Raw genomic sequence first — 23,586 nt, 5'->3', positions numbered from 1 at the left:
AGTCCACATACATTTCTTTTCCAGACTCATATTAGGTCACCGTGACCTTCAACCACTGAAATTTAATCTTTGGGTCCAAGTGACAACTGGTGTCCAACATTTGAGGAGTCAAACTTCAGATATGATCATGAGATCAAACACATGTTTTGTGAGGTCACAGTGACTCTGACCTTTGAACATCAAATTATGATCAGGTCGTCTTTGTACCAAATCTGAAGAAATGCCCTCAAGGTTATCTTTGGACATCGTGTTCACAAGGCAACTTGTGGGCTTTGTGAGGTCACAGCTGCCTTGACCTATGACCTTTGAACACCAGATTCTAATCGGCTCATCCGTGAGTCCAACTGAACACTTCTACCAAATGTGTTTGTTGGCGGTGCAGAGGTCCAACTTCACAAAAACAGAGACCAACGAAACATCTGTAACATTTTATTAAAAGCATGAAAGGACATATTCACGTCCTCGTAATGGAACATAAATACAAAATATATTTATATGTACAAATTATGGCAGAGACAAACAGAAGCGTACCGAGTACTTTCTAAAAATGTTAATTCACAATAACCAGAAAGGAGGAAATATTAAATGGAGCTCCCAATGTGTCGTTTATCAAAGAGAGATGAGTCAGAATCACTACAGTTGGAATGTGGTGCGTTCTGGTTCAGAGCTCAGCAACTCTTAAGGATTGAGGTACAAAAATGAGGTAAGCACTAATTCAGGATAAAAAGTTTTTTTTTTTTTTGCTCTGTACATTAAAATTAAAAATGTTAGGCATTTTTTACTTCACTTCCTTTCATAACAACAAATGAATAGAAAGGAAAATTGACTCTACCCCATGTTGCCTCTGCTGCTGCAGAAAAATAATTTCTAAGTTACAAGGTAGAAGTTTGCAAAACCTTGCAGCTGGAACCAGGTGAAAGATTTCACAGTTGTCGTACCTGGAGCAGAATGTTAGCGTTACAGTGCGGCCCTGCAAATAATCAGGGAAGGAAATGTCCTTCATTCCCAGCACTCTGTATTTTAACAGAGGTAATGCAACCTTTTGACCACATGGAGGCACTGTACCAGCACCACAAACTAGAACTCAATGTTCATGGCATTAGATTCTTCAAAATATGAAGCGCCCACCTGATGCATCTGCTTCTATTTCTATGTTAGTTAATGCAAAAAAATAATAATAATGGCAGTAAGTAGTAGTCTGTTAACAGATGTTCAGAACAGTATGGACATCACTTTTAAAAAACGAGAAGAGATATGAACAGGACGTTGAATTATCGCACAAATCTAAATCTTAAAATCTATGAAATAAGCAGCTTGTTCCTATCATTTGGCCAGTAACCTTGGTTACTACATAGTGTGTGAAGAGGCTGATGCATTTATTTAAAAAATGCATAAATACACATAATAACAGTCCGTCTTGACTTTTTTGACGGAAGTGAAATGTTGGTTATCGATCCTGTTCACTGTGACAGAAACGGTTTGTTTTAACACTGGGAGGCCGCACTTAATACTGTTACTGCACAAATAACACTAGTTCTCTAGGAGCAGTGGGAACCACACAAATCAAATGATAAAAGCAGCATCGATCAGAGGGACTGAATTAACACAATTTGTTGGAAATCCTAATGTTTCAGTGCAAACCTACAATTTTTTCTTTTATTTCCCTAAACTCCGCTTCCGTCATTGAATCTCTGTGATTTCCACGACATGATAAGATACTGCGTGTCCGTCATGTGCTTCTAAAAACCACAGCTGACACCAGTGAATACAATCTTGAGTCTGAAAAATGCTGATTAAGGCATTAGATTGAAGACACATTTTCACCTTTCAAACTCAACCTTGTGTTGTCTTCATCCCTCAACCACCTCCCATCTCTTCTGCTTACATGTACACACATTTAGAGCATAACACACTGAGAAACATTTCATAGGTTACTGCCTATTGCACATGGAATTTTGTCTTGTTAATAAAACATGTTAGTTCAGCCTTAGGTGTTGTTTTTCATAATGTCGGTTTGTCCTTTTCATTTTTCTTCTGCTTTTATTTATTTTTTTACTTTCTTTGACATGAAGTTGTGCAGTGTTATTCACCGAGTCCTAGCTGGAGAATCCGCCAGGAGGCTCCGAATCAGGGGACTCGGCGGCGTCCTGGTCCTCTGAGGGCAGCTGGACGCGCTGCTCATCCATTCGCTTGGCCTGCACCCTCTGGATCAGACTGAAGAAGTCCTCGTCTGGGACCGTCGGAGCGTGGGGGCCAGCCTCTGGTGGGGAGCATCGCTGGTCATCAATCCTGGAAGACTGTGGACAGGAAGATGAATACATTTAGGGAGGGGAGTGAAAAATGTGACAAACATATAAGTCCATGTTTAACTTTTACTTTAGACCCTTTGTTTATAGCTAATAATTTAAGAATATAAGAGGATCGAACACTTGAGTTCCCATGTGAGTGGTGTTCTCACCTGGCACTTGATTAGCATGTTGAAGAAGTCATCGCTGGGCTCTTGATGATCTCCCTCGCCCACCAGGTGTCCCAGGTTGTTATGGGTAATCCTCAGGCCTGGGAGGTTACCAACATTAACCCGCTGGTCGTCGAGGCGGCGGCTCTGAGAGCTGGCGATCAAATCGAACAGCTCCTCAGTCTGGGGGGAAGTGGTAATTGCAGGGTCTAAGAGGAGAGGGAGGAGCCCGGTTAGCGTAAATCTTCTTCAAATTCTGGTCCCATTTTGAATATAATAGACAAGAACGTGCATCAATCACATGGTATCCATCATGTGATTGACAGCTAGTACCATCCAATGGGTACAGGTTGCAGATATATGTGGGCGTGTAGTGTCCTTAAGCTCTCAGTCAGCCCCCCCACTCCTCCAAATATATTGTACTTACTTCTGGTTTCAAAATGCCAAAATGGCACTGGACGAATTGAAGCTCCACTGACCTATCATGTCGTTCAGAGGTGGCACGGAGTTCGCAGCACCTTCGCCGTGGTCCCCGTTCTGCGTCTCATCAAGGTGGCAGCGCTGGTCATCCATGCGGCTGCTCTGGAACTTGCTGAGGAGGTCGAAGAAGCAGTCTTCATCGGAGGGGTCACGGCCCAACTTCTGAAAGAAAAAAGAAAAAAAACTGAATATTGCTCCCTTATCTTAAAATCCTGTCATTACCTGATGTTGGTTAGCAGGATTAAACAAAAGCTACTGAACGTATTACGGATGTGGTGTGGCATCCAGATCCTTGCAGATCTTTGCATCAAGAGATGGGTGTTTTCCAACATTTCCATTGATTTCTCATAGATGGATCTTGACTGATATCTATCAGTGTAAAGTATTTGATGCATACCCACCCCAAAAAAACAAGGCGTGGTTTAACAAGGTGACTGTTGGGCATTGGCATTGCTATGCATCCTTTGAGTGCCCTTCTTTTATTTACTTTAATATATAATATGGATACCCCCCTTTTCAAAGATTGTCAATGCATTTCCTCCTACAGGATTCACTCTTTCTGAAAAGCTGAGATGTGACACTTGCGTGTGGCTTCACTCTGCAGCAGGAGCCAATCCCAACTGACTTGGTTTATGAAAAAAAAGAATGTGGTTCACTTAGTTTTTCCCGGATGACTTAGTTATGTCGAAACCTTGCCTTGATCCAAGGAACATGATCCGCAGGTGAAATCATTAAACTCAATTCCATTATGAGTTGCATAATGAGGATCACGAAGACAGCCAGCTTGTGTGGAGGTGATTAACTCATGAGGGATGGGCCTTCCTGGTGAGACTACCTTGACCTACATACCGAAGCTGGGACAATATCACAGAATGTAAAAATAAACAACCCATTTACACGTAAGTAAAAACAGATCATGTGGTGGAAACTGGAAAATCTGATGGGACTATGGAGAAATGAAGCTGCTTTTTGAGGTTATGCATTTTGATACGTTTTTGCAAATGTTTCGCTGTTTTTATCCTTAAGTTCCATTTTTCACGTTTTGTTGTTTTGTTGAAAAGTTAAATATATAATAATAATAATAATAACTTGTCGAATAAATAAAAGATTAAAATATAAAATATGATATCTTGCCATATTTAACTGTTACAATTAAATATTCCTATTCAGTTGTTTTTTTTTACATAATGAGGTAAAAGTGATATTACACATAAAATGCTTCCTTTAGTTTTAACTTCCACTCATTAGCAGCTAAGCCTGTAATGTGTGTGCAACTCTAATCAATAATCAGCTGATCAATAAATCAATCACTGTAAAGCCAAGTGATTAAAGTCCACTTTGTGTTAGTGATGCTCTCACCCACTGTCACAGTCTGGATAATTGTGTTGCAGCTCTGCAACTGAAGAAGATTAATTCATTTATAGACAATGATTTGGCTACAAACACACCGAGATAGAAAACTATATAAAAAAAATAGATTATGTTCCATCAATTATAAAAAAGGCAGGTCTTGTGATGCTGACAGGAAAAACTGCCAACAGAGATCAGATAACAGCAAAAACAATACAATATAAAAAACAAGCTTTACAACAGCAGGTTGAATCATTCTTCCTCCAACTTATCCTCCAAAACGGCTTCTCTAAGAAATGGCTTAAGTCTGTATCCAGGACCAGGTTTCCTCTCTGGAAAACTGCACAGTAGAAACTGTAATATCCTCAAATGGAACATGAACTGTTGACAACAGATGATAAGCTGTAGCCTAAATTTTAAAAAAAAATCAATACAATTGTTTTTCAGTTACAATAAAGCAGCCTTTCCAAAAATTGTCTTAGAATCAATAACTAAACAAATTAGATTCCATCCAAATTATTTTAAACAAATCAGTTGTTATTAATATAGTTCCATTGTTTTGTAATGGATGACATGTCTTCTCACGCATTTAAATTTCAGCTAAGCTTTAGTTCACTGTAATAAAGTTTTTTTTTAGATCCCTCTTTAGCTTCACACAAAACATTTTACACCCCTGTAATAACAAACAAAAACAATGACGCAGCAGAGGTCGCGGCTCATCCTCATTAAAAAGACTTTTTGACGACACTGCTCCTCCCAACCACGCCTCAACAAACTAACTCACATAACAATGACACTATATTAACTCCTGTTTAAAAGACCAAAACAAAATAAGATTTAACGGAAACTAGTTGATGAATTGAAAACCACTTTGCCTATAGCAAAATGTGCAGCAGGTCAGTGTCAGCAGACTCCTGATATCAGGCCGCTCTTGTTTAACAATATCTACTTCTCCACGGCTACGTTTTCTAGAAAATCCCAACATGGTTCAACGAACAAATCCAAGCGTTACTTGTTTAAACAGTGGAACACCTCTCGACACAACACAACACACTGTTGCTCCACACTTTCATGTGTCAAACGTCTCAGGGAGAAAAGTTAGTAACCTCTGGTGTCCTTTGCACCGTCTTGTTATTCAAGCTGTAAAACATAATTAAATCATCTTACCAGCGGTACTTTGTCTTTGTCCTCTATCTTTCCGACTCGCTCTCTCTCTCACTTCTCTCTGAGCTCCCCCCCCCTCGCTCTGTCCACACAAACCTCTCTCACACTCCCCCCTGTCTCCCCCTACTTTCTCCCACCACTTAACATCACTCTCTCCCTCTCTCTCTCTCTGCTCTCCTGCTGTACTCAACTCCCTCCCTCCAGTTTCCTCTCCTTGTCTATCCCTCTATTTCTTCCTTCTTTTTTTATTCTCTACCATCCCCTCACTCCTCTCTCTCTCTCTCTGCAGCTCTACTGCAGGCCATTTCTGTCCTGTCCGGTTCACTGTGGGAAAACAACTCATTATGGGAAGCAAATGGGGGTGGGGGGGCTGACCCTGTGGGGAGGATGGCGGTTCTGTGATCAAGGTCACATTATCAGGAGAGAGGAAGAGCTGGTGGTGGCGGGCGAAGGGGAGAACTGGGGTGTAAAGATGGCTCCATCTGTGAGTAAATTGCACGCCAGCATCGGCAGCCAGCGAGAGACGATGGCGGCGCATTAAAAAGACGACTCTGTGGCTGTTATTTATTTTGATCAGGTGTGACTTATTGCAGTAGTGTCCTTGTCTCCCCATGGCCTCCATGCAGATCAGCTCACTTCCCTCTTCTGCATTGTCCATTTAATCAAGTAGGCCAGATGGAGAGAACAAGGGAGAGAGGAACACGTGATGGTGAGAGAACGAAAGAGGCAGGAAGACAGTGACAGAAGTAGGGGAATCAATTTGTGTGTGTGTCTGTGTGTGTTCCACGGTTACATTACTGTGAGGTAATGTCGTCATGGATGAAAACAGATGTCATAAGCTATTTATTTCAAGCTTTATTTCTAGATTATTTGAAAGTGATTAGATTGTATAATTTAATTTGCAATATTGTCCATTGGTTTAAAATGTCAATTTCTTAAAATAAAAAAATATGTGTTAATGGATTTTTTGACCAATTGAAACGTGGCATTGGAAAAAATAAATCAACTTTACTTTTTTCAGTTGACAAAACATAAGATGAAGAAAGGAAAAATAAAAAAGCTAGAAGGTGAACTTAACTTAATCATGATCAAACCTAATCCTTATTTGATGGTTCCTCAAGTTGGTGTACCATTTATTTTGAACATATTCCGATAACATCTCTTTATATTGCAGATACAGTAGCTCCTAATGTCATCACGAGGTGGATTTCTCTCTGCCTTATAGCTTTAGCAAAGTGCAGCCAAAGTTCACAGACCCACAGCTGCGTTTAGAAAATTGGCAGATTAAAAAAAAAGCGTATACTTAAATTTCCTGTGTCCCCTGTGACGAACCATCATCCTGCAGCCCAGTAATGTTCTCTTCTCTTTTCTAGGACGTCAGGCTCCTGATTACAACAATTAGCTTTGTCACAGAAACAGCCATTAGATGCTGTGAGCAACACTGAATATCAGGGATACAGCTGTGAAACTGTATCTTTATTAAGAATCTAGTTCACAGCATGGATCACCGCTGGGCATTTAATAAGATACCTACATAGCCGACATCTTACAGAAGCTCCTGGGAAATTAAAGGAAGTGTTCCCAATTTAAACTCTAATGTCTAATTTTTCCTCGTGATTTCTTCAATGCAGAAGCCCTGAAGACGAGTCAGAGAGGGGACGAAGAACAGAGAAAGCAGGAAAGGGAATTCAGCAGTCAGCGTGTCAGATCCCCTTGATAACGTCTCCCATATTTCCTCAGTTGGGCTCTCATGGCTCAAGGACAAATGGCTGGAATATCTTCAATTTAAAATGAATTATGATTATTACAGATGTTGGTGAGATGCTTTATATTTGAGGCCCGCAATTTCAATTAGAGCTTGTGCAGTGTTTATCTGTTATCGGCAAAAAACACTGTGCCGTGTATCTGCGCAGTAGCGATGGAGCAGCGGTAGCGAGGCCCCACGGATGCATGGGCTCAACCAAGAGTCAGTTTCACTTCATCTTTACAGCGCTGGATAACTGATTAAAACCGTAGAAGTCTCTAAAATGACACAAACAAAAAAATATATATTTGACTCACTGGCACTGGAGGTGGAACTTGCACAGTGATGTCATCAGTGTCTACCGGAGAGTCCAACCACTGCCTTTCGTCCGACGACTGACTGTCGGGGTAGCCTTTCCTTTTGCCGGGCTGCGACAGCTGACTCTTGGATCTCCTGGGTATACTCTCCAAGTCTTGGTTCTCACCGTTCTGCAGCAAAAAGGACACATTGTTTGGTGAGGGCTCGCTGACGGTTTGGTGGAGAAGTGTGGGTATCACATGTTACTCACACAGCTCTCTGTGGACTGAAACGTGAGGGAGAGAAATCACCTTATCAGAAGAGTACTTCCACAGCTCTACACTGTCCATGCTGTTTCTCTTGGTGAATTTGGGTCTTGCTCCTATTGAAAAAAAACATATATATGTGAATAAACATAACATTAAAACATCCAACAGCTTTAGAATTTGCTTCACTTGCTGATTCAAGCATGCAAGAGGCTCTTTGTTTGTCTTCTTCATTCTGCAGCGGACTATAATGTCAGTAGTGGTCCTGTGACGTGCACGGAGGCTATGAGGTTTACAATCTGAGCAAACAATCTGAATAAGGGTCTGTTTGCCAGCTCTGCACCAGGGAGGAAAATGTGGGACATGGGTGTGAGTTTCTGCCTGGAGAAGGGTCCATGAAACAAACATCACACAAAAGCCAGGCTGACTGCAGAGATAAAGACTGTCCAGTTCCTCCATGCTTTCATTATACAAGTTGTCTCGAGTGGATCATTTGAGGTGAATTAATAACAATCAGCTTTATCTGAGGATAAATAAGTGTCTCTGTGTTGCATTGAACATGTGAAAGTCCCCTGGCTCTCTGTCCCATTTAGCGGAGTCAGTCAAAACACAACACGTGTCAGCCTCACCTTAAGTCACCTGCACTTGACCTATAGTTATCAACATGAACAGTGTTCTGACTACTCTCAAGAAAACACACCAAATGCAGAGTGGAATAGATCAGAATTTCAAATTATTATTTAAGATCTAAAAGTGATTAATAAAAATCTCATATTATTCAGTTTTAGTTATTCAGATTCCAGTTATTAAACCCCTGGGTTTTAACCCATTAGCCATTGTTCTGTGTTGGGTAAAAATTCGGAATGTGACCGGATATAAGTTTGAATTATGACCATATAAGGGTCTTAACAGCAGACATCTTAATTTGACACCACTATATTTGTATTGTACCACGATTAAAGAGCAAATTCAAATTTTATTTGAATAATAATAATAATGTATAATATTAGTTTTGAAAAACATTTCACAATTTTACAATAGTTATAATTAATGCAACTTAAGAACAAGGACCTTCACCCATAGAAATGTTTCTATGACAAAATAAATAAATGGTATTAAGGGTCATTCCATTGGTAACATCCACTAGGAGTTCATGACGAAGTATCTCTTAAATCAAACTCTCTTTGTGATTTATTATATTTGTGTGTATATGCTCCTGTTTAAAAGAAAATTTCCACATTGAGAGATAATGCTTATTTGCTTTCTTTGTTTTGCAGAGAGTTCAATTCGGATATCAATACCACTCTTGTGTCTTTCCTTAAAATACAAATCGACTGGGAATAGCTATAGCCTGGCTCTGTCCAAAGGTGATCTGCCAGCACCTCACTAATTAAATACAAATAAGGCAGAAAGAACTTGGAGTGTTACCTTGCATCTCAAACTCGGAGCTGGAGGGCGAGAGGTCGCTCTCATTGACACCCAGAACCTCCATCAGCTGCTCCACGTTCATCCTGGCTGTCAGTTCCCCATTTCTGTCTCCAATCTGAGGGAGAAATACAAAGACAGGGACATGGACTAAATTCATTAGTTCAAATACAAGAAGACTTAACTCAAGCGAAGATTATTTTTTAACAAATACTGTGTCGCACCTCCTTCGAGATGTCCAGGTGCTTTCGTGCATAGTGAAGAGCTTGTTTGTGGTTCCCTAAAGACACATATGCATTTCCCAGACTCCAGCAAGCACGGCCCTCACCAACCCTGTTGAAGGATAACCACACACACACATATTCATAAAATGATTCCTCTGCTTATGCATGTTAGTGTGTGCCTGCATTAGATGTAGTTTACGCAAACTGTACCTGTCAGTCAGCTCCTGGGCGATATACAGGTGTTTCAGATGGTAGTCTATGGCCTTCTCATACTGCTGCAGAAGGGTGTAGGTGTTTCCCAGGCTGTAGCAGGCCTGAGCCTCCATCACCTGGTCCCTCAGCTGCCTGGACAACTGCAAGGTTTTCCTGAAAGAAAAGAAAAATGAATGTAAAGACAGAAATGAAGGGAGGTTTTATGATGAAGACAGAAAAAAAAAAAAAATTCTTTCTTGTGTTTTAAGAGTTCAAATCACACATCAGAATCCTTTATATCTGATGTTCCATTTGTACGTCAGTGTCCTTTTTTCTTTTGCATTTCACCCAACCTCCACTAGATGTCACACTGCCCTCTCTCCTCACCTGTAGTACTCTGTGGCTGTGTTGAACTGGCCCAGGAAGATCAGGGCATTGCCCAGGTTACTGTACGCCCGCCGCTCTGCTGCCTTGTCCCCAAATTCTTTGGCAATGGATAATCGCTGTGAATGAAACAGCAACGAGGGTCAAGTCCAACCACAATAGCACAATTTATCCATTCTGTTTCTTAATTCAATAAAAAAAAAAAAAAAAAAACAAGTTCAGGTTCAGGTTCAAATTTAATATCACATCATTTTAGTTTCCTTGGGACTTCTTTTAGTGTTCAAGCACAGGCTGTTACACTGGTTCAAGCTGTGAGCTCTGCTGAGCACATCATTTCATGACCAGAGGTGCTGCTGCAGCAGTGGTGCATCAAATCAACCTCTCTGCTTGAGAAGCAGCATGCTCTCCTCTGTGGCACACTGATAGATCTGTGATGGGGGATCGAGAACGCCTTCTCCCATGTGCAAACAAGTGGTTTACAATGGAGAGTGACAGGAAACACATGCGAGGATAGCCTGAAGCCATTCTTACCAATGATTCACCAGAAACCAATTTCCTCCTTTTTTTCTTTCTTCTAGGGGCTATCAATCTCTGCACACTGTGTGATGGTACAGCACGACATGGATCACAATCCTCTTCCAAACTCAGGGAGGTGAAATTTGCTCGCAAAAACCATGGAAGAGGTAGCAGCACCTGCTATCTTACATTAGCACTGCACTAGGAAATAACACACATACTGATGAAACAGTATGTTGTATTCTCACTCTATCCCTGTCCTTGCATTCCCTGCATAGCTGGCAACAAGCACAAGGACAGTTATTATTTTATGTAGTTTGCATAAAAATGGATTCAGTGAAATGAAAGTAATCAACACTTTATACACAACAATATACAAGAGGTCAGTTCCTCCTTCTCTCTGGAAACTAAATACTTTTCATGTAAAATTTAATTATCCAGACTGAAGTCAGTGCAAACTAGGTAAGAGCTTTCTGTCTTTAAAAAGGAGTTTTATCTGTGCACATATAAATAAGTGTGCCTGCAGGTTGGCTTGTGCACACAGTTTACAGCACTGACACTGCACATCTTCATCGTCAAATTAATCATTCCTCAAGTGTCTTTCTTTGTTCACTACATGTAAAACTTGGTCTGTCATAAAGGATGAAGCTCAACTTTAAGATCAACAGACCACTGTCATCAGGGTTGTGTAATTTTTAATAACAAACATAATCCACGATCGAAGTCACAACCACCTGCTACTTATGGTTGTTATCACTTATTAAATTCAGTGGGAACTGCTTCTGGGCTGCTAATGACAGAAGTGAAAAAAGACACACAAGTCAAATGAATAGATCAAACCTAGAAACTTGTTCAGTACTGCGATATTAAATTTAAGTTTCAATTATCTTTTATTAATTATTTGATGAAAAGAATGCACTGAATATAATTCCCCTCTGATCAAGTCCACAAGTCCACTTTATACACAACCTGCTGCAGATAAGAACATGGCATCTACAAAGTCACTGAACAGCTGCAAGGCAAACAACCTTGTGTCACTTATGAAAGTTAGTGTGCTGTTCTGGCTCAATAACAAGGCTGATCAATCATGTGACGCGAACACGATGCTGGTAAACATTGTGTGGATTCTCACCTGCCGATGGAACTTGATCGCTTCGACAAAGTTTCCCAGCAGGTAGTGGGTGTTTCCCAGGTTCCCGTAAGCTCTCCCCTGAGCAGCTCGGTCTCCAAGTTCTTTCACCAGACACAAGTTCATCCTGCAGAGGAATGTAAGCACCACTTAAGTAGCTTTATGTAAATGATCAGTAAATTTAAATATATGCAGCCAAAGTACTTGTTCGACCGATGATCATGCTGTCATTGGAAAGCAAGTAACTAAAATAAATCCTGTGTTAATAATAAGATTAACTATGCCACTGATATGATGTGCAAATCTGCAGGTATATTAAGAGAAAAACTCAAATCCAGATGTGGTGGGCAGTCCCAGACAAATTGAAGAACAGCTGAATAACCACCAGAGATGAGTCAAAGTAGTAACCCGGCCTATTTCAGTGATATTTCTGTGCATAGTTAAAACTAAATTTCTGCATTTAATTAATTTTGATGCCACAAAAAGCAGTGAAATTCTATTTTCTATGCTGTGACTGTGTTTACTGTTGTGCACAGTCTCCAAACTGTCAACTACACATACTCATAAAATCCAGTCGCCCTTTGCAGTGTGTCTCTGACATCAGCAGGCAGGTCCCCCGGCTCCTGGGTGCAGCCCCATAACTGCTGTTTGCCCTTTGCATGAAACACATTTCCTATGTTGTATAGAGCTCGCGCTTCTCCAACCTACAGCCAGAAAATAAAGAGATGAGCAAAAGAAAAAAATGTAATTGCCAACAATTCAGTTGTACAGTGTCAGATGGAATTTAACAATATTTGTAAAATTGCACCGTGTACGTCCATCTTAACGAGCAGATATACAATATAACCAACATACAAAGGTCTCAATGTATTGGTGCGTCTGAAGAACTTTTAAGGAGATGATATTGAAACAAAATAAAAACCTGCATGTTACCTTGTCCCCCTGCTCTTGAGAAATATCCAAATGTCTCTGACAGCAAACAACAGCCTCATCAAAGCGCCCCAACACCTTTAACGTGTTACCAAGGTTTCCGCTGGCTTTTCCTTCTCCGATTCTGTCTCCTATTGTTCTGAGAAAGCAAACAAAGACATATTGGGTGTTAAGTAACCAAGAACACAGTCGTTTAGTTAAACAGTAGCCATTAGGAGAGATGCCTAGTAGCATAATTTTTAATTGGTTGCTCGCTTCCGAGGACCAGGTCCCAGTGGCCCTGGTGAGACTGTAACTTAACAAGGTAAATCTCCTCCGGGTCTTTAATCACTTCCCTGCTGAAATACCAGCTGCACTCACTGCAGGGGAGCAGATTACTCATACGAGCATAATACCCAGCTGCTCCTTGTTGACTCTTACTATATGAAAGTCCCCTCACTTTTCTTGGAATATTCATCGTCTGAATGAATGACAACAAAATTAAATCAGCTGATGATCCTTTTTGCATTTGATACATTAAATCAAATCAGTTGGAGACAGTGACCTGGTTCTTTCACGTCTGACAACGTCTGTATATAGAAGAGTCATAAACACATCGCTCAGACAAAGGTAAACAGCTCAGCATTGAGTCGTTACACAGCTTCAGAGCTTTATTTAAATTATCAACAATAACTATTTATCATTGATTACTGTCTATTATCAGAACAAATGACATTTTTTTCGTTTAATTGCTGCCACTCAATTATTCTAAACTGTATTGTTAGATGTCATCATTGATGACTCAAAAACATTTAAAACTGAAAATCCATAATTTTCTATATAAAATCTGGTCAACTTGACACATAAAGCACCTTCACATTACATATTATTTCAATTCCATTTTATTTCTAATATATTTTCGAGTGGTGTGGCATGTTTTTTTATGGGATTCATCAAATATTTTGGGCAAACAAATAAAAGAAGCTTCTGATAGCTAAAAACCAGTACCGGAAACATAGGGGCATTGTTATGTATTTAGGTAGCAGCTATTAAAAAGGAGAATCTGAATGATTTATCAGTTGGTTGATAAAATTAGAAGGGCACTTAAATTTTACACAATAAACAATGTAGATAATACTGTATGTGCATTTATGTTTTCAAGCCATAAATTTGTTTTCTCTCTTCATATTATAATTATATCGCATCTGTATAAGATGTTTTAGAGCATTTTTACTCTGTAATAACGGTGTTGGCAGAGGCCCCTAAAATTCAATATCAGTCAGGCTCAATTAAAGGACTTACCTGGCCAAGGTTAGGTCATGTCTGTGGTATTCCAGGGCTTTGCCATACTCCTTGAGGTAGAAGTAGGCATTGCCCAGCTGGCTGTAGATGGCACTGAGGGTCTTCAGGTCTTCTGTGCCGACCTGTACGGCTGCCTCGAAGAATGCTGTCCCACCTTTAAAATCTCCAGCCTTGCACAGCCGCTCTCCTTCCAAGGCCAACTCCAAGCAAGAAGCCTCCATCCTAAATGTTGCACAAACAAACAGGTAACTATTGTTAAACAGCGGACATGGTCAGTGAAGTCAGTGATATGGGCCCTTAGTACTGAGGCAGTGCAACTTCTCAGGGCAAGCCACAAATTGGCAGTATCACCATGACAACAAGGTCTAGCCATATCCGTGGACTGTTGCCTTAGCAACTGAGTTCAAGCTCTAAGATGAGCACCTTGAAAAAGGTGTTACACTTTTCATTCATTACCGCTCATATGAGCCTGATTTTTCACGAGCCGCATTTATAAAGACAGGTTTTTTCTTTCCGTATGAAGCCGATGATGAAGAGACGTAAGACTGTAAGCTAATGTCAGACATTATAGTGTGTATGGTAAATGCTTTCTATGACTTGGATAAAAGAGGTAACCAACATGGTAAAGGATATTTGTGTCTATTGACAAGTTCCATATTTTCTGAGGACATATCAAATAGCAATATAAAATACATGTGGCATTGGATAGCATGTACAAATCTGGCCCAATGTGAGCACAGTCGCAACCAGTGCAATAAGGGGTTTCATCAGTGAGTTGTATCCAGAAGTATACAACGCAGATTAATTGCATAATCCAGGATGAACTAAAGACCAGCCAATCTTGTTGCAGCTCCAAATTTCAGATAAGGTACTCGAATGTATAGTTAAACCAGGATTATCCTCAAAACTAATCAGTTTTACAAAAGTCACCATAAAGAGGTATGGCAAGCAGATGCACACCACAGTGATGTTTGTATCATATATTAAAACTGTAATGTACTTCTGGCTTTCAGCTTGCCAAAATTTGGACTATCACTAACCCTAATGCCAGAATGATGAATTATAACAGTCATTTACCAGCGTAGTTACCATTGGTCATTAGGAAACCAAGCGACAAGATGAACACAGTTCTTGGCAGTACCTGTGCTTTTTCTTGCTTCGTACTTTGTCCACATACACCTGAAGCTCCAAGTGTAAAGGCTTTAGCATGGCCTGAGGTCGGGGTCCACGGTGGACAAGTCTACATATCGCTCTCTCTGCCGCGGTCAGAGGGCAGGGCGCAAAAGCCATGAGGGTTAACAAACAAGAGCTACGTCAAGAACTCTACACAGAGATTGCAGTCCATGCAAGTAGTACACTTAAAATACAATGAGACTATGAGTGATATGATTTATATAGATGGGATTTCCAACTACAAAAACAGGTCTACATGAAGTCAGTATTGTCCACTGAATAACTCCAGTAGAATCTACAATGTCAGCAACATTGTAGCAAACCTGGACATATTCCAGCTAAAAGCTCTACACGCAGTCCGAGAGCAGCCAAGAATCACATCTGCTTTTCAAGTCCAGTCCTCGAGAACGTTCCAGAAAACCAAATGTTGGACCCTCTGCTCCCGAAGCCGAGACAGTCAGGAGGGAATTGTAGAAAATTCCACAAAAGACCAGTTCCATTTAAAAATGTTTTTCCAAGCAAAAACATGTTGGTCAAGAGTCTACATAGGGCTTGTTTCACATATCCAAGTAGACCTGATGCAAAAGGTTGAGATTTTCGGTTCTAATCCCCTGAGAAGAAGTGTTCTCTCTTTTGACCCTTGTCAATCTGCCCTGAACTGTGACAGCCGGATCCACTGTCTCGTCTTGCTACACTTTAAAAGAGGAAATGTATACTATAGGGGATCATTCAGGGGTAAGACCAGGAGGGGGTGAGACCCGTGAGCTTGACCAATGCCCCAATGAGAGACAGAGAGGAAGGATGAGATTCACTGGATGAGCGGATTGCTAATCCAGTGACCTGAGGCTCGTTGCTGGAGACCACACAGCACAGTGAGTGGCCCAGACTAATCCAACTCTCTGCTGACAATAGCAGAAACTTCATTGGGTCACCGGCCAGGGCTAATAAGACTGTGTGAAGGGGACGCAAGGATATGAATGAAAACACTGGACTTGTACTTATATTTATCTATTCTATTCACTAACATCACAACTGTTCTTTTCACTACAAAAAATGGTGGGGGTCAGTGTCACTAATAGTTCAGGTGAAACAACCATAGGAAGACATTTCGAGAAAGAATTCACCATCTATATCACAAAGTATTTAATTTCCTGACAGACTACAGCCACGTACAACATGGCCTCCTTCTTTTTGCCTCATTCCTAAGAGGTAGATAATCACAACCTTCTCTGCCATCACCATGTTTGATTTGTTAGAAAGTATCGACTCCCGCTGCTGCTTCCCTCTAGTGGATGCATTGCTTAACAGCAATGACAACATACAAGACGCATGGAAATATATAGGCAGTGACGGTTACATTGTTTCAAAACTAATTCATTTTGTTTCGTAGGTAACAGCAGCATAAACGAGCCATTAGAGCAGGACAGGACTTTTTCACAGCAGCCATTTAACTTGTTATGATCATTAAAATCCCATTTGCTAAATATAACAACAAACAACAACAAATGCTTTGGTCCTATTCAAGTGTCCCAGTGAGCCGTGTCAGGACCCTGGAACTCAAGAGGCTAAAATGGAATTCAGCCATCAATAATTTTATGATTCACGGGAGTGCTTTTGTTTCTGGTCTTCTTGAAAAAAAGAATAAGAATGCTGTAATACAGACGTATTAAAAAGGAAATATACCTGCATAAGAAAAGGTCTGGTGCAAGTCGAAGCTGCCCTCATATCACCCTACGCTAACACTCTCTCACTTGTCACTGGTACAGTATCATCAGCCTTAGAACTGCTGCTACTACAACCGCTCAGTTTTTACCAGTGGCTCTTCTGAGGGCAATAAACATTGAAAATAAAGTTTCCAAAAGGTGAAATGAAATGTCCAAACTGCCTTTATCATAACGAATGATGTGATGACTTACTGTTGTGGGAGAAACACATCCAGGCCCTGGAGTAAAAGCACTCCAAACAACTTTTTGGAGAGATGGCAATAACATCACTCTGTAAAGGCGGACAGAGGTGGTTACCAATGTAGAAAACAGTCAATAAAAATGTGCAAGGTCGTGTCCTCTGCATTAAATAAATGGATTTAACAGCAGCAGCTACCAGAGCAACAGTCTGGGTTTTTATGGGGGGAAACTCAGATCTGAGATCCCTCAGCTAGAATAAATGGAGGGAATACAGGATGGAGGTAGAATATAAAAGAAGATGAAATATTTCACTCACAATGAGGCTAAAAACTTTTCATCTATGCAGTCAATGGTGGAGGCTTTGGAAATATATCCATGCGGTGTCTTCAAGGAAAGTTGAGGCAATTAGCTACATGGGTGTTGTTACCAGACAAAGGACCGCAGATGTCCAGGTGCAGACGGTGGTGGGGCGTCTGTTAACTACCACCAAGTTGTAAAACCTCGAGTTTTCATGGTTTGGGGAAAGTGGGTGTAGCCTTAAAAAGGCCTAGCGACATGGTTAAAGAACTTCAGCTGTGCAGTTGTAAAGTCAGAGGAAAATATATCATCACTTATCAAAGCCAAATTGGTAAATGAAAAGTACTGCATGATGGTAGACTGACGGTTAAATGACAGAACAGGGATAAAGGACTGGGACAAAAGTATTTATGGACAAGTCAGAACAAAAAGTACAACAAATCAAAGACAAACAATTTGTCTTTGAGAGATAGTTTTCACAAAGTGACTTTCATTCTTGTCATCTTTGTGGTTGGCAGAAGAATGGATCTGTGCAGTGTAGTCTGCCTTCCCTGTCTGATTCCCACTCTAATTGGTCTGTTTGGGAGATACTCATCCCATAATAGCCTGCCTGTGGTCTAAGAGACTCGGTCTCCCAGTGCTGTTGCCATGGCAGTAGAGAGCACATGTAACATATTGGTCAGGTTTCAGGGAGGAAGTTACGGAGGTGAAACAGAGGTGTGTGTGTTTGGGTATGTGTGTGGGTGTGTGTGTGTGTATGTGTGTGAGAGAGAGAGTCGAACTACACAATGTCTCAGGTTCGTCCTTTCACTGGGAAACAGAACAAGGTGAACAAAGAACAACAATATTCCCAAATCCACCTTCTACCTCATTTCTTAGCTCTTTGTGAATTAAAATCCATTCTGCCCGCCTTCTCACCATGACAGTGCAATGACCTTGACTAATGTTCAAACTATCAGCATTTGTACCATCAGGTCCAGATTCATTCATAAGTGATCAAAACTGTGTCTCAACTAGCATAGCACGCCCAAGACAAGACCTGCACAAACTCAGAATACAGTAAGTTTCTAGTTTTTGTTTTCAGCTGTTCTTGATACTTGAGCCTCTGCAAAAATACATTTACTGCAACTGTGCGTCATTCCAACCCATATGGACCGAATAGAGTTTTCTCCATTGGGCTCAGTCTCAGAGATGGGGTCGGGAGCTTGGACATCCAAGAGAATCTCGAAGTTAAACCACTTCTCTTTCATGGCAAAAGGGTATAGTTGAGGCACGCCCTACTGGGAGAAGACCTAGAGGTCGAAATCTCTGGAGGGATACATATCCCATCTGGCCTGGGAACATGTCGGGAATTCCCAGGAAGAGCTGGAAAGCATTGCTGGGGAGAGGGATGTCCGGAATACCCTACTCGGCTGGGTACCTCTACAACTTGAGCTTGACTACACGGGAGACAATTGACGGTGTTTTGTGCTCTCCATCAAACCACATTGTTAATAAAAGTGTGTCTGTATATTTGTTTTTTTGAAGCAGTCCTTTGGATCCACCTCATAAAGTGCAAGTTAACAAGTACATAAACATAAAGTACACTATAATATATGGCAATAATTAAGGCTCATGAATTTGAATTCTATATAAAACAAGTTTATTTAAGTTTTTGTTAATTGAGCTCTTATTCGATCCTTGTTGCATATTCTGTTCCCATGAGTCCTGGCTTAGCTAAGAAACTCTGCGCTCTAATCCAGCCATAATTACAGAGTGCCACGGCTCGTTGTCACGGAAACCAAAGAGAAACTCTCTAGGAATGTTTTTTTCCTCTTGCAGTGCACGTCTCTTCCAGCTAGAGCTGAGCCTTCTCCGGCTTTCTTCTTTGTCTGATTCTGCTGTAAAACTGCACTTTCATTCTGCACGATTCTGTTTCCCTGAACTCACGAACCTTGTTGTCATTGTGTGATATTAACTGAGCAGTATCATCAACTACGGACCTAGAATACACTGAGATTTAAAAAAGTTACAATATCACAAGATTTTCAGGGTAATTGATTGTATTTTTTTATTTGGCAGCAATAAATGATGTCAAATTAAATGGAAATTGGCAAATTAAAATATATACAATATTCTACATTGTTTTCATAAGCATTCATTTCAAGGATCTATAATGTCTCATGTGTCTGATGATGTCTGATCTATAATAATTTAAAGACACTTCCACCTTGGTACATGATGTGTAAATAAGGACATGAAACTGCTTTGCTTTCAGTCAGTCCAGGGATCATTGCAAAGAGTAAGCCATGTGATGCCACTTCAGATGAGTAATGACATCTAGGCATCAACTCACAACCCAAACCTCCTGGAGGTCTAGATGACATTACATACTAACTTTGACAACAATTTTACCAATTTGCAAAAAATATATATACATGTGTGTGTGTGTGTGTGTGTGTGTGTGTGTGTGTGTGTGTGTGTGTGTGTGTGTGTGTGTGTGTGTGTGTGTGTGTGTGTGTGTGTGAAATTCAACTTTAACTTGTGTGATCACTCAGAACACTGTTAATCTTTAAATTGCACACTGTCAAGATAAAATGGATAAGCTGGATAAGAGCTTTAAAATGATATGGAACCATTTCACTGTGACTTATATACGGGTAATATGGCCAGAGTCCCCCCTGAAAAGTTCAAACTTAGTTAGCCACTATCCTCATTATGATCCCATACACAGGAAATTTCAGTTCCATGGGTTTACCAACTCAGCACACCAAATTTCAAAACAAAAGTATTTTTAGATCGATCACAATTTCCATTAGCCACACTTTTTTAAAGAGCCTTGCGTCCTCCCAACATGACTACAGGAGCTGTTTGGTGACAAGGACCCCACACGTACTACGTATATCCACAACCCTCATGTTGGCAAAAGGTCATGTATTGACTTCATCTGTTTGTGAAATAGAGGGAGAGCAATCACGCAGGGTAGATCTGACCATATGATCATAAGCAGCACTGTGACGCACTCTGTGTGTTTATCTTTATGTGTGCTGAAGTGTTTGTGTGAGTGTCGGGGACGTGACAACCTTGCAGGGCTTATGAATGTCACTGTGCAACTAAACAGTTAGAGACAGCACCAGCAGCTCATTATGGTTCCACTCAATAAAGACAGTAAAAGTCTGTCAAGTCAAAGGTTTGTTAGCAAAATATGTTAGTAAATTACAATGAAATATATCAGTTACACAAAAAGTTGTCAACTTACACTAGATCACCTTCATTTGACGTATAGCAGTTCTCTTAAATCAATCATTTTGACAGTGTTCTGTGCGGTTATTAGTGACACAATTCGATATCTGTGATATGACTGATTTAATAACACTTCATTGAAAACACCACCTGATCCGTTCAGTGTTAAAAGAGACACGCAATTTTCACAATGTCAAACTATAAAGCAGTGACGCATCAAGATTCATCATTATCTGATCAGCTGTAACGAAGATATAGGGCGACACATGAGCAAAGGACAGGGGAAACAGTTTAAAGATTAGATTATCTTTGGTTGAATAATACTATTATTCTGAAAACATCTTATCATGACCATTATTGTTATTCCTGAGTTTATGGGGAAACATTTGATTTTTTGGGAAATTATCAATAATGAAAATAAGAACAGTTGCAGCCTTGGTACTGAGACTTATAAACATAATACCATCAATGTAATAAAAGAGCTTTGTTAAATGTGCAATATAAATAAACTGTATTATGATTAATATTACTGTTATTATTGTTTTGTCAAACTGAATAACCACAATTTTTTTATTGGATGGTCCTCAGATGGGACTTCCATTGACCAACAATGTGAAGCTCAGGTTAAAACTGTTTAACAACATGCAAATAAGAGAGAATATACAGAGTGAGACAAGATGAGACAGAAGATGTGCAAATGAGAGCGAACGTCACATATTCACCAAGTATTTAAACACGGTGTCAAACTGCTACCGACCACATGCACCTAATACATCTCACTCAAGTTTTCAATACAACTATGCAACTGTGTACTTTGTACTTAGTACTGTGCTATTTCAATTTAACATGTGCAATACTTTTACAATGTTTATATTCTGTTTACATTGTACATATTGTGCTTTTATTGTATTTGACACATTTTAATGAGCATATATCGCCACAGTACACTTTTGCTGCTGGTAAATTCCATATTGGGACTAATATAAGGGATTCTCTTATTTTATAGAATCTTATCTTATTTTATAGAATCCTATTTTATAATTCAGACTCACAGAGCATCTGTGCATCTTGTGTTCACTGCTCTGTAAAATCTGACACACACACACACACACACACCCACACACACACACACACACACACACACACACACAGTATCTTCCTCCTACGTGCACATCTCATGAGGCTCCTCTCAGTCTGGCACAGTCCAGCCGCAGCAGCTCAATGACCCGGGCCAGGAATGAGGCTTGGATCCGGGCTCTGGCTGCAGCTGTGACCGGCTCCTGGGCTTTAATAATAATACAATAAAAAAATAGAAATCACAGGGAGCAGGGGGGGGACCCCCACCCTGGCTGGCTCCTCCTTCAGAGGAGAACAGGAGCTGGCTGGTGTAACACTCCTCTTTTTCTTCCGTTCAGCCGCTCCCTGTTGTTATGTCTCCCTCGAACAGACCCACCACCCTGTCACCCTGTCACCCTCCGGTTCCTACCTGGAGTGCAGCCTCTTACTGGCCAGATCCTGGTCCACGCCGTTAGCAGCCGACTGAGCCATAGCACACCGCTGCTCGCCTGCGTTCCTCCCGCTGTGGAGCCTCCCCTCTTCGCGGTGACTTCCTCCAGAGGCAGCTCCCCCTTTCCTCTGCTCTGTCTCTGCTTCTTCTTCACTTCTCTCCCTTCCTCTCCCTTCCTCTCTCTTCCTCTCTCTTCCTCTTTCCTCACTCTGCAGCAGCGATGGCAGCTGCTCAGGAAGTGAGGAAGTGAGGTGTCAGGCTGAACACACCATAGAAGCACGAGGCCCCGCCCCTCCGCCCGACGTCACTGGTATAGGGCGTTGCTTGTGAGTGTGTTTGTGTTTACACCTACACGTTGAACACATTTCATGCACATGCACGCACGCGCACGCGCGCGCGCACACAGTTTCATATCTTTTTTGCACTACAGGTTTGCAGTACTGTCTCTCTTTCCACTGTGTCTTATGACTGCATGTGTCATACTGTGTACTATATCTTTAGTACTTTTTATGTTGCGTACTTGTATGTTCTGACTACTTATATGTTCACACCGGGGATCAGAGAGAGACAGCATTTCAATCCCCTCTGTGTCCTGTGCAGAATGAAGAATAAAGTTGACTTGAATTTAATTAAATGCAATATAAACACAATAAAAAGTTGTATGTACATTTTAGAATATAAGTAAAGATGGAGAATGTTAGGAACATACTTTCAGTTGTGCAACTTCGTGTCATCAAGTGTTTTGACCTTGTAATCAACGATACAGGCCCGACTAGAGGCTAGAGGTAAATCTGACTGGCCACTGGCTTGTCTGGAAGTACTATGAAAGCCATGTGGTCGCTCATTAGATCAGACATCATTACCTCTTTGTCTTTTTAAACCAAACACTGGACCATTTTATAATAAAGGACAAGATGGAGAATATTCCTTGTATGTTCTACCACACTGGCACCAGTGGATGTTACCGAATACTATTGAACACCAGTGGACGTTAGGGACATATATTCAGTAGTGTGTTACAATGGTTATAGTTTAAACACATTCAAGTGCACAGTTGCATAGTTGTAGTGAAAATCTGAGTGAGATGTATCAGGTGCATGTGGTCAGTAGCAGTTTGACAGCATGTTTTTCATTCTTGGTGAATATGTGATGACCACCTCATTTGCACATCTTCTGTCTCATCTTGTCTCACTCTCTGTCTATTTGCTCTTATTTGCATGTTGTAAAACAGTTTGAACCTGAGCTTCACACTGTCTGTATGTAATGTTTCTGTAATGAGAAGAGCATGGGTAAAAGAATGTAAATCTGTCATGTGACAATCCTTGTCTGTGAGTCGCCATCATCCATTAAAAGGAGCTAAATGAGAAAATCGTTTTTTCTAGCTTTCAAAACAAGAATTCAATGTGTTGCCATAACTGTAAATCCCAGTGAGAATCAGCCCACCAGCCAGTCAGTGCAGCTTCCAGCCACTTAGCTCTCAATGTGTTGTGTGTCTGGTCTGTCAGAGTTCACCTCACCCTCAGGTTACATTTCCCTCCCGCCCCCTGAGAGTCAGCGAGCTGACCCTCATCCACATGTACCTGAGGGTTGGTTACATAACAAGCAAAAGAGAAACAAGGCTCCTCACGAGGTCCTTCCTTTGTTAG

General features: G+C 40.8%; 1 protein-coding gene across 3 annotated transcripts; it reads right to left on the bottom strand.

Moving 5' to 3' along the window:
* Window positions 1-416: 416 nt before the first annotated feature.
* gpsm1b (G protein signaling modulator 1b) lies at window positions 417-22,240 on the bottom strand. Of its 3 annotated transcripts, none has more exons than XM_020082381.2 (14): window positions 21,920-22,240; window positions 13,838-14,059; window positions 12,560-12,695; window positions 12,188-12,330; window positions 11,630-11,753; window positions 9,985-10,100; window positions 9,616-9,771; window positions 9,406-9,514; window positions 9,185-9,299; window positions 7,802-7,872; window positions 7,511-7,681; window positions 2,935-3,097; window positions 2,459-2,664; window positions 417-2,297 (listed from the first exon to the last, which is right to left on the bottom strand). In XM_020082381.2, exons 1-14 carry the CDS (start codon window positions 21,979-21,981, stop codon window positions 2,097-2,099), a joined length of 1,995 nt encoding a protein of 664 aa, XP_019937940.2. In that variant the 5' UTR covers window positions 21,982-22,240; the 3' UTR covers window positions 417-2,096. The 3 variants fall into 3 exon arrangements, with proteins under 3 accessions (XP_019937940.2, XP_069369468.1, XP_069369466.1); XM_069513367.1 differs by lacking the exon at window positions 21,920-22,240 and adding an exon at window positions 14,979-15,208 and having other exon boundaries at window positions 2,935-3,094; XM_069513365.1 differs by lacking the exon at window positions 21,920-22,240 and adding an exon at window positions 14,979-15,202.
* Window positions 22,241-23,586: the final 1,346 nt, after the last annotated feature.

Source organism: Paralichthys olivaceus, chromosome 18 (assembly GCF_024713975.1).
Source record: "Paralichthys olivaceus isolate ysfri-2021 chromosome 18, ASM2471397v2, whole genome shotgun sequence".
Lineage (NCBI taxonomy): Eukaryota > Metazoa > Chordata > Actinopteri > Pleuronectiformes > Paralichthyidae > Paralichthys > Paralichthys olivaceus.
The sequence above is the reverse complement of the archived record's forward strand: the minus strand, read 5'-3'. Positions and strand labels throughout refer to the sequence as shown.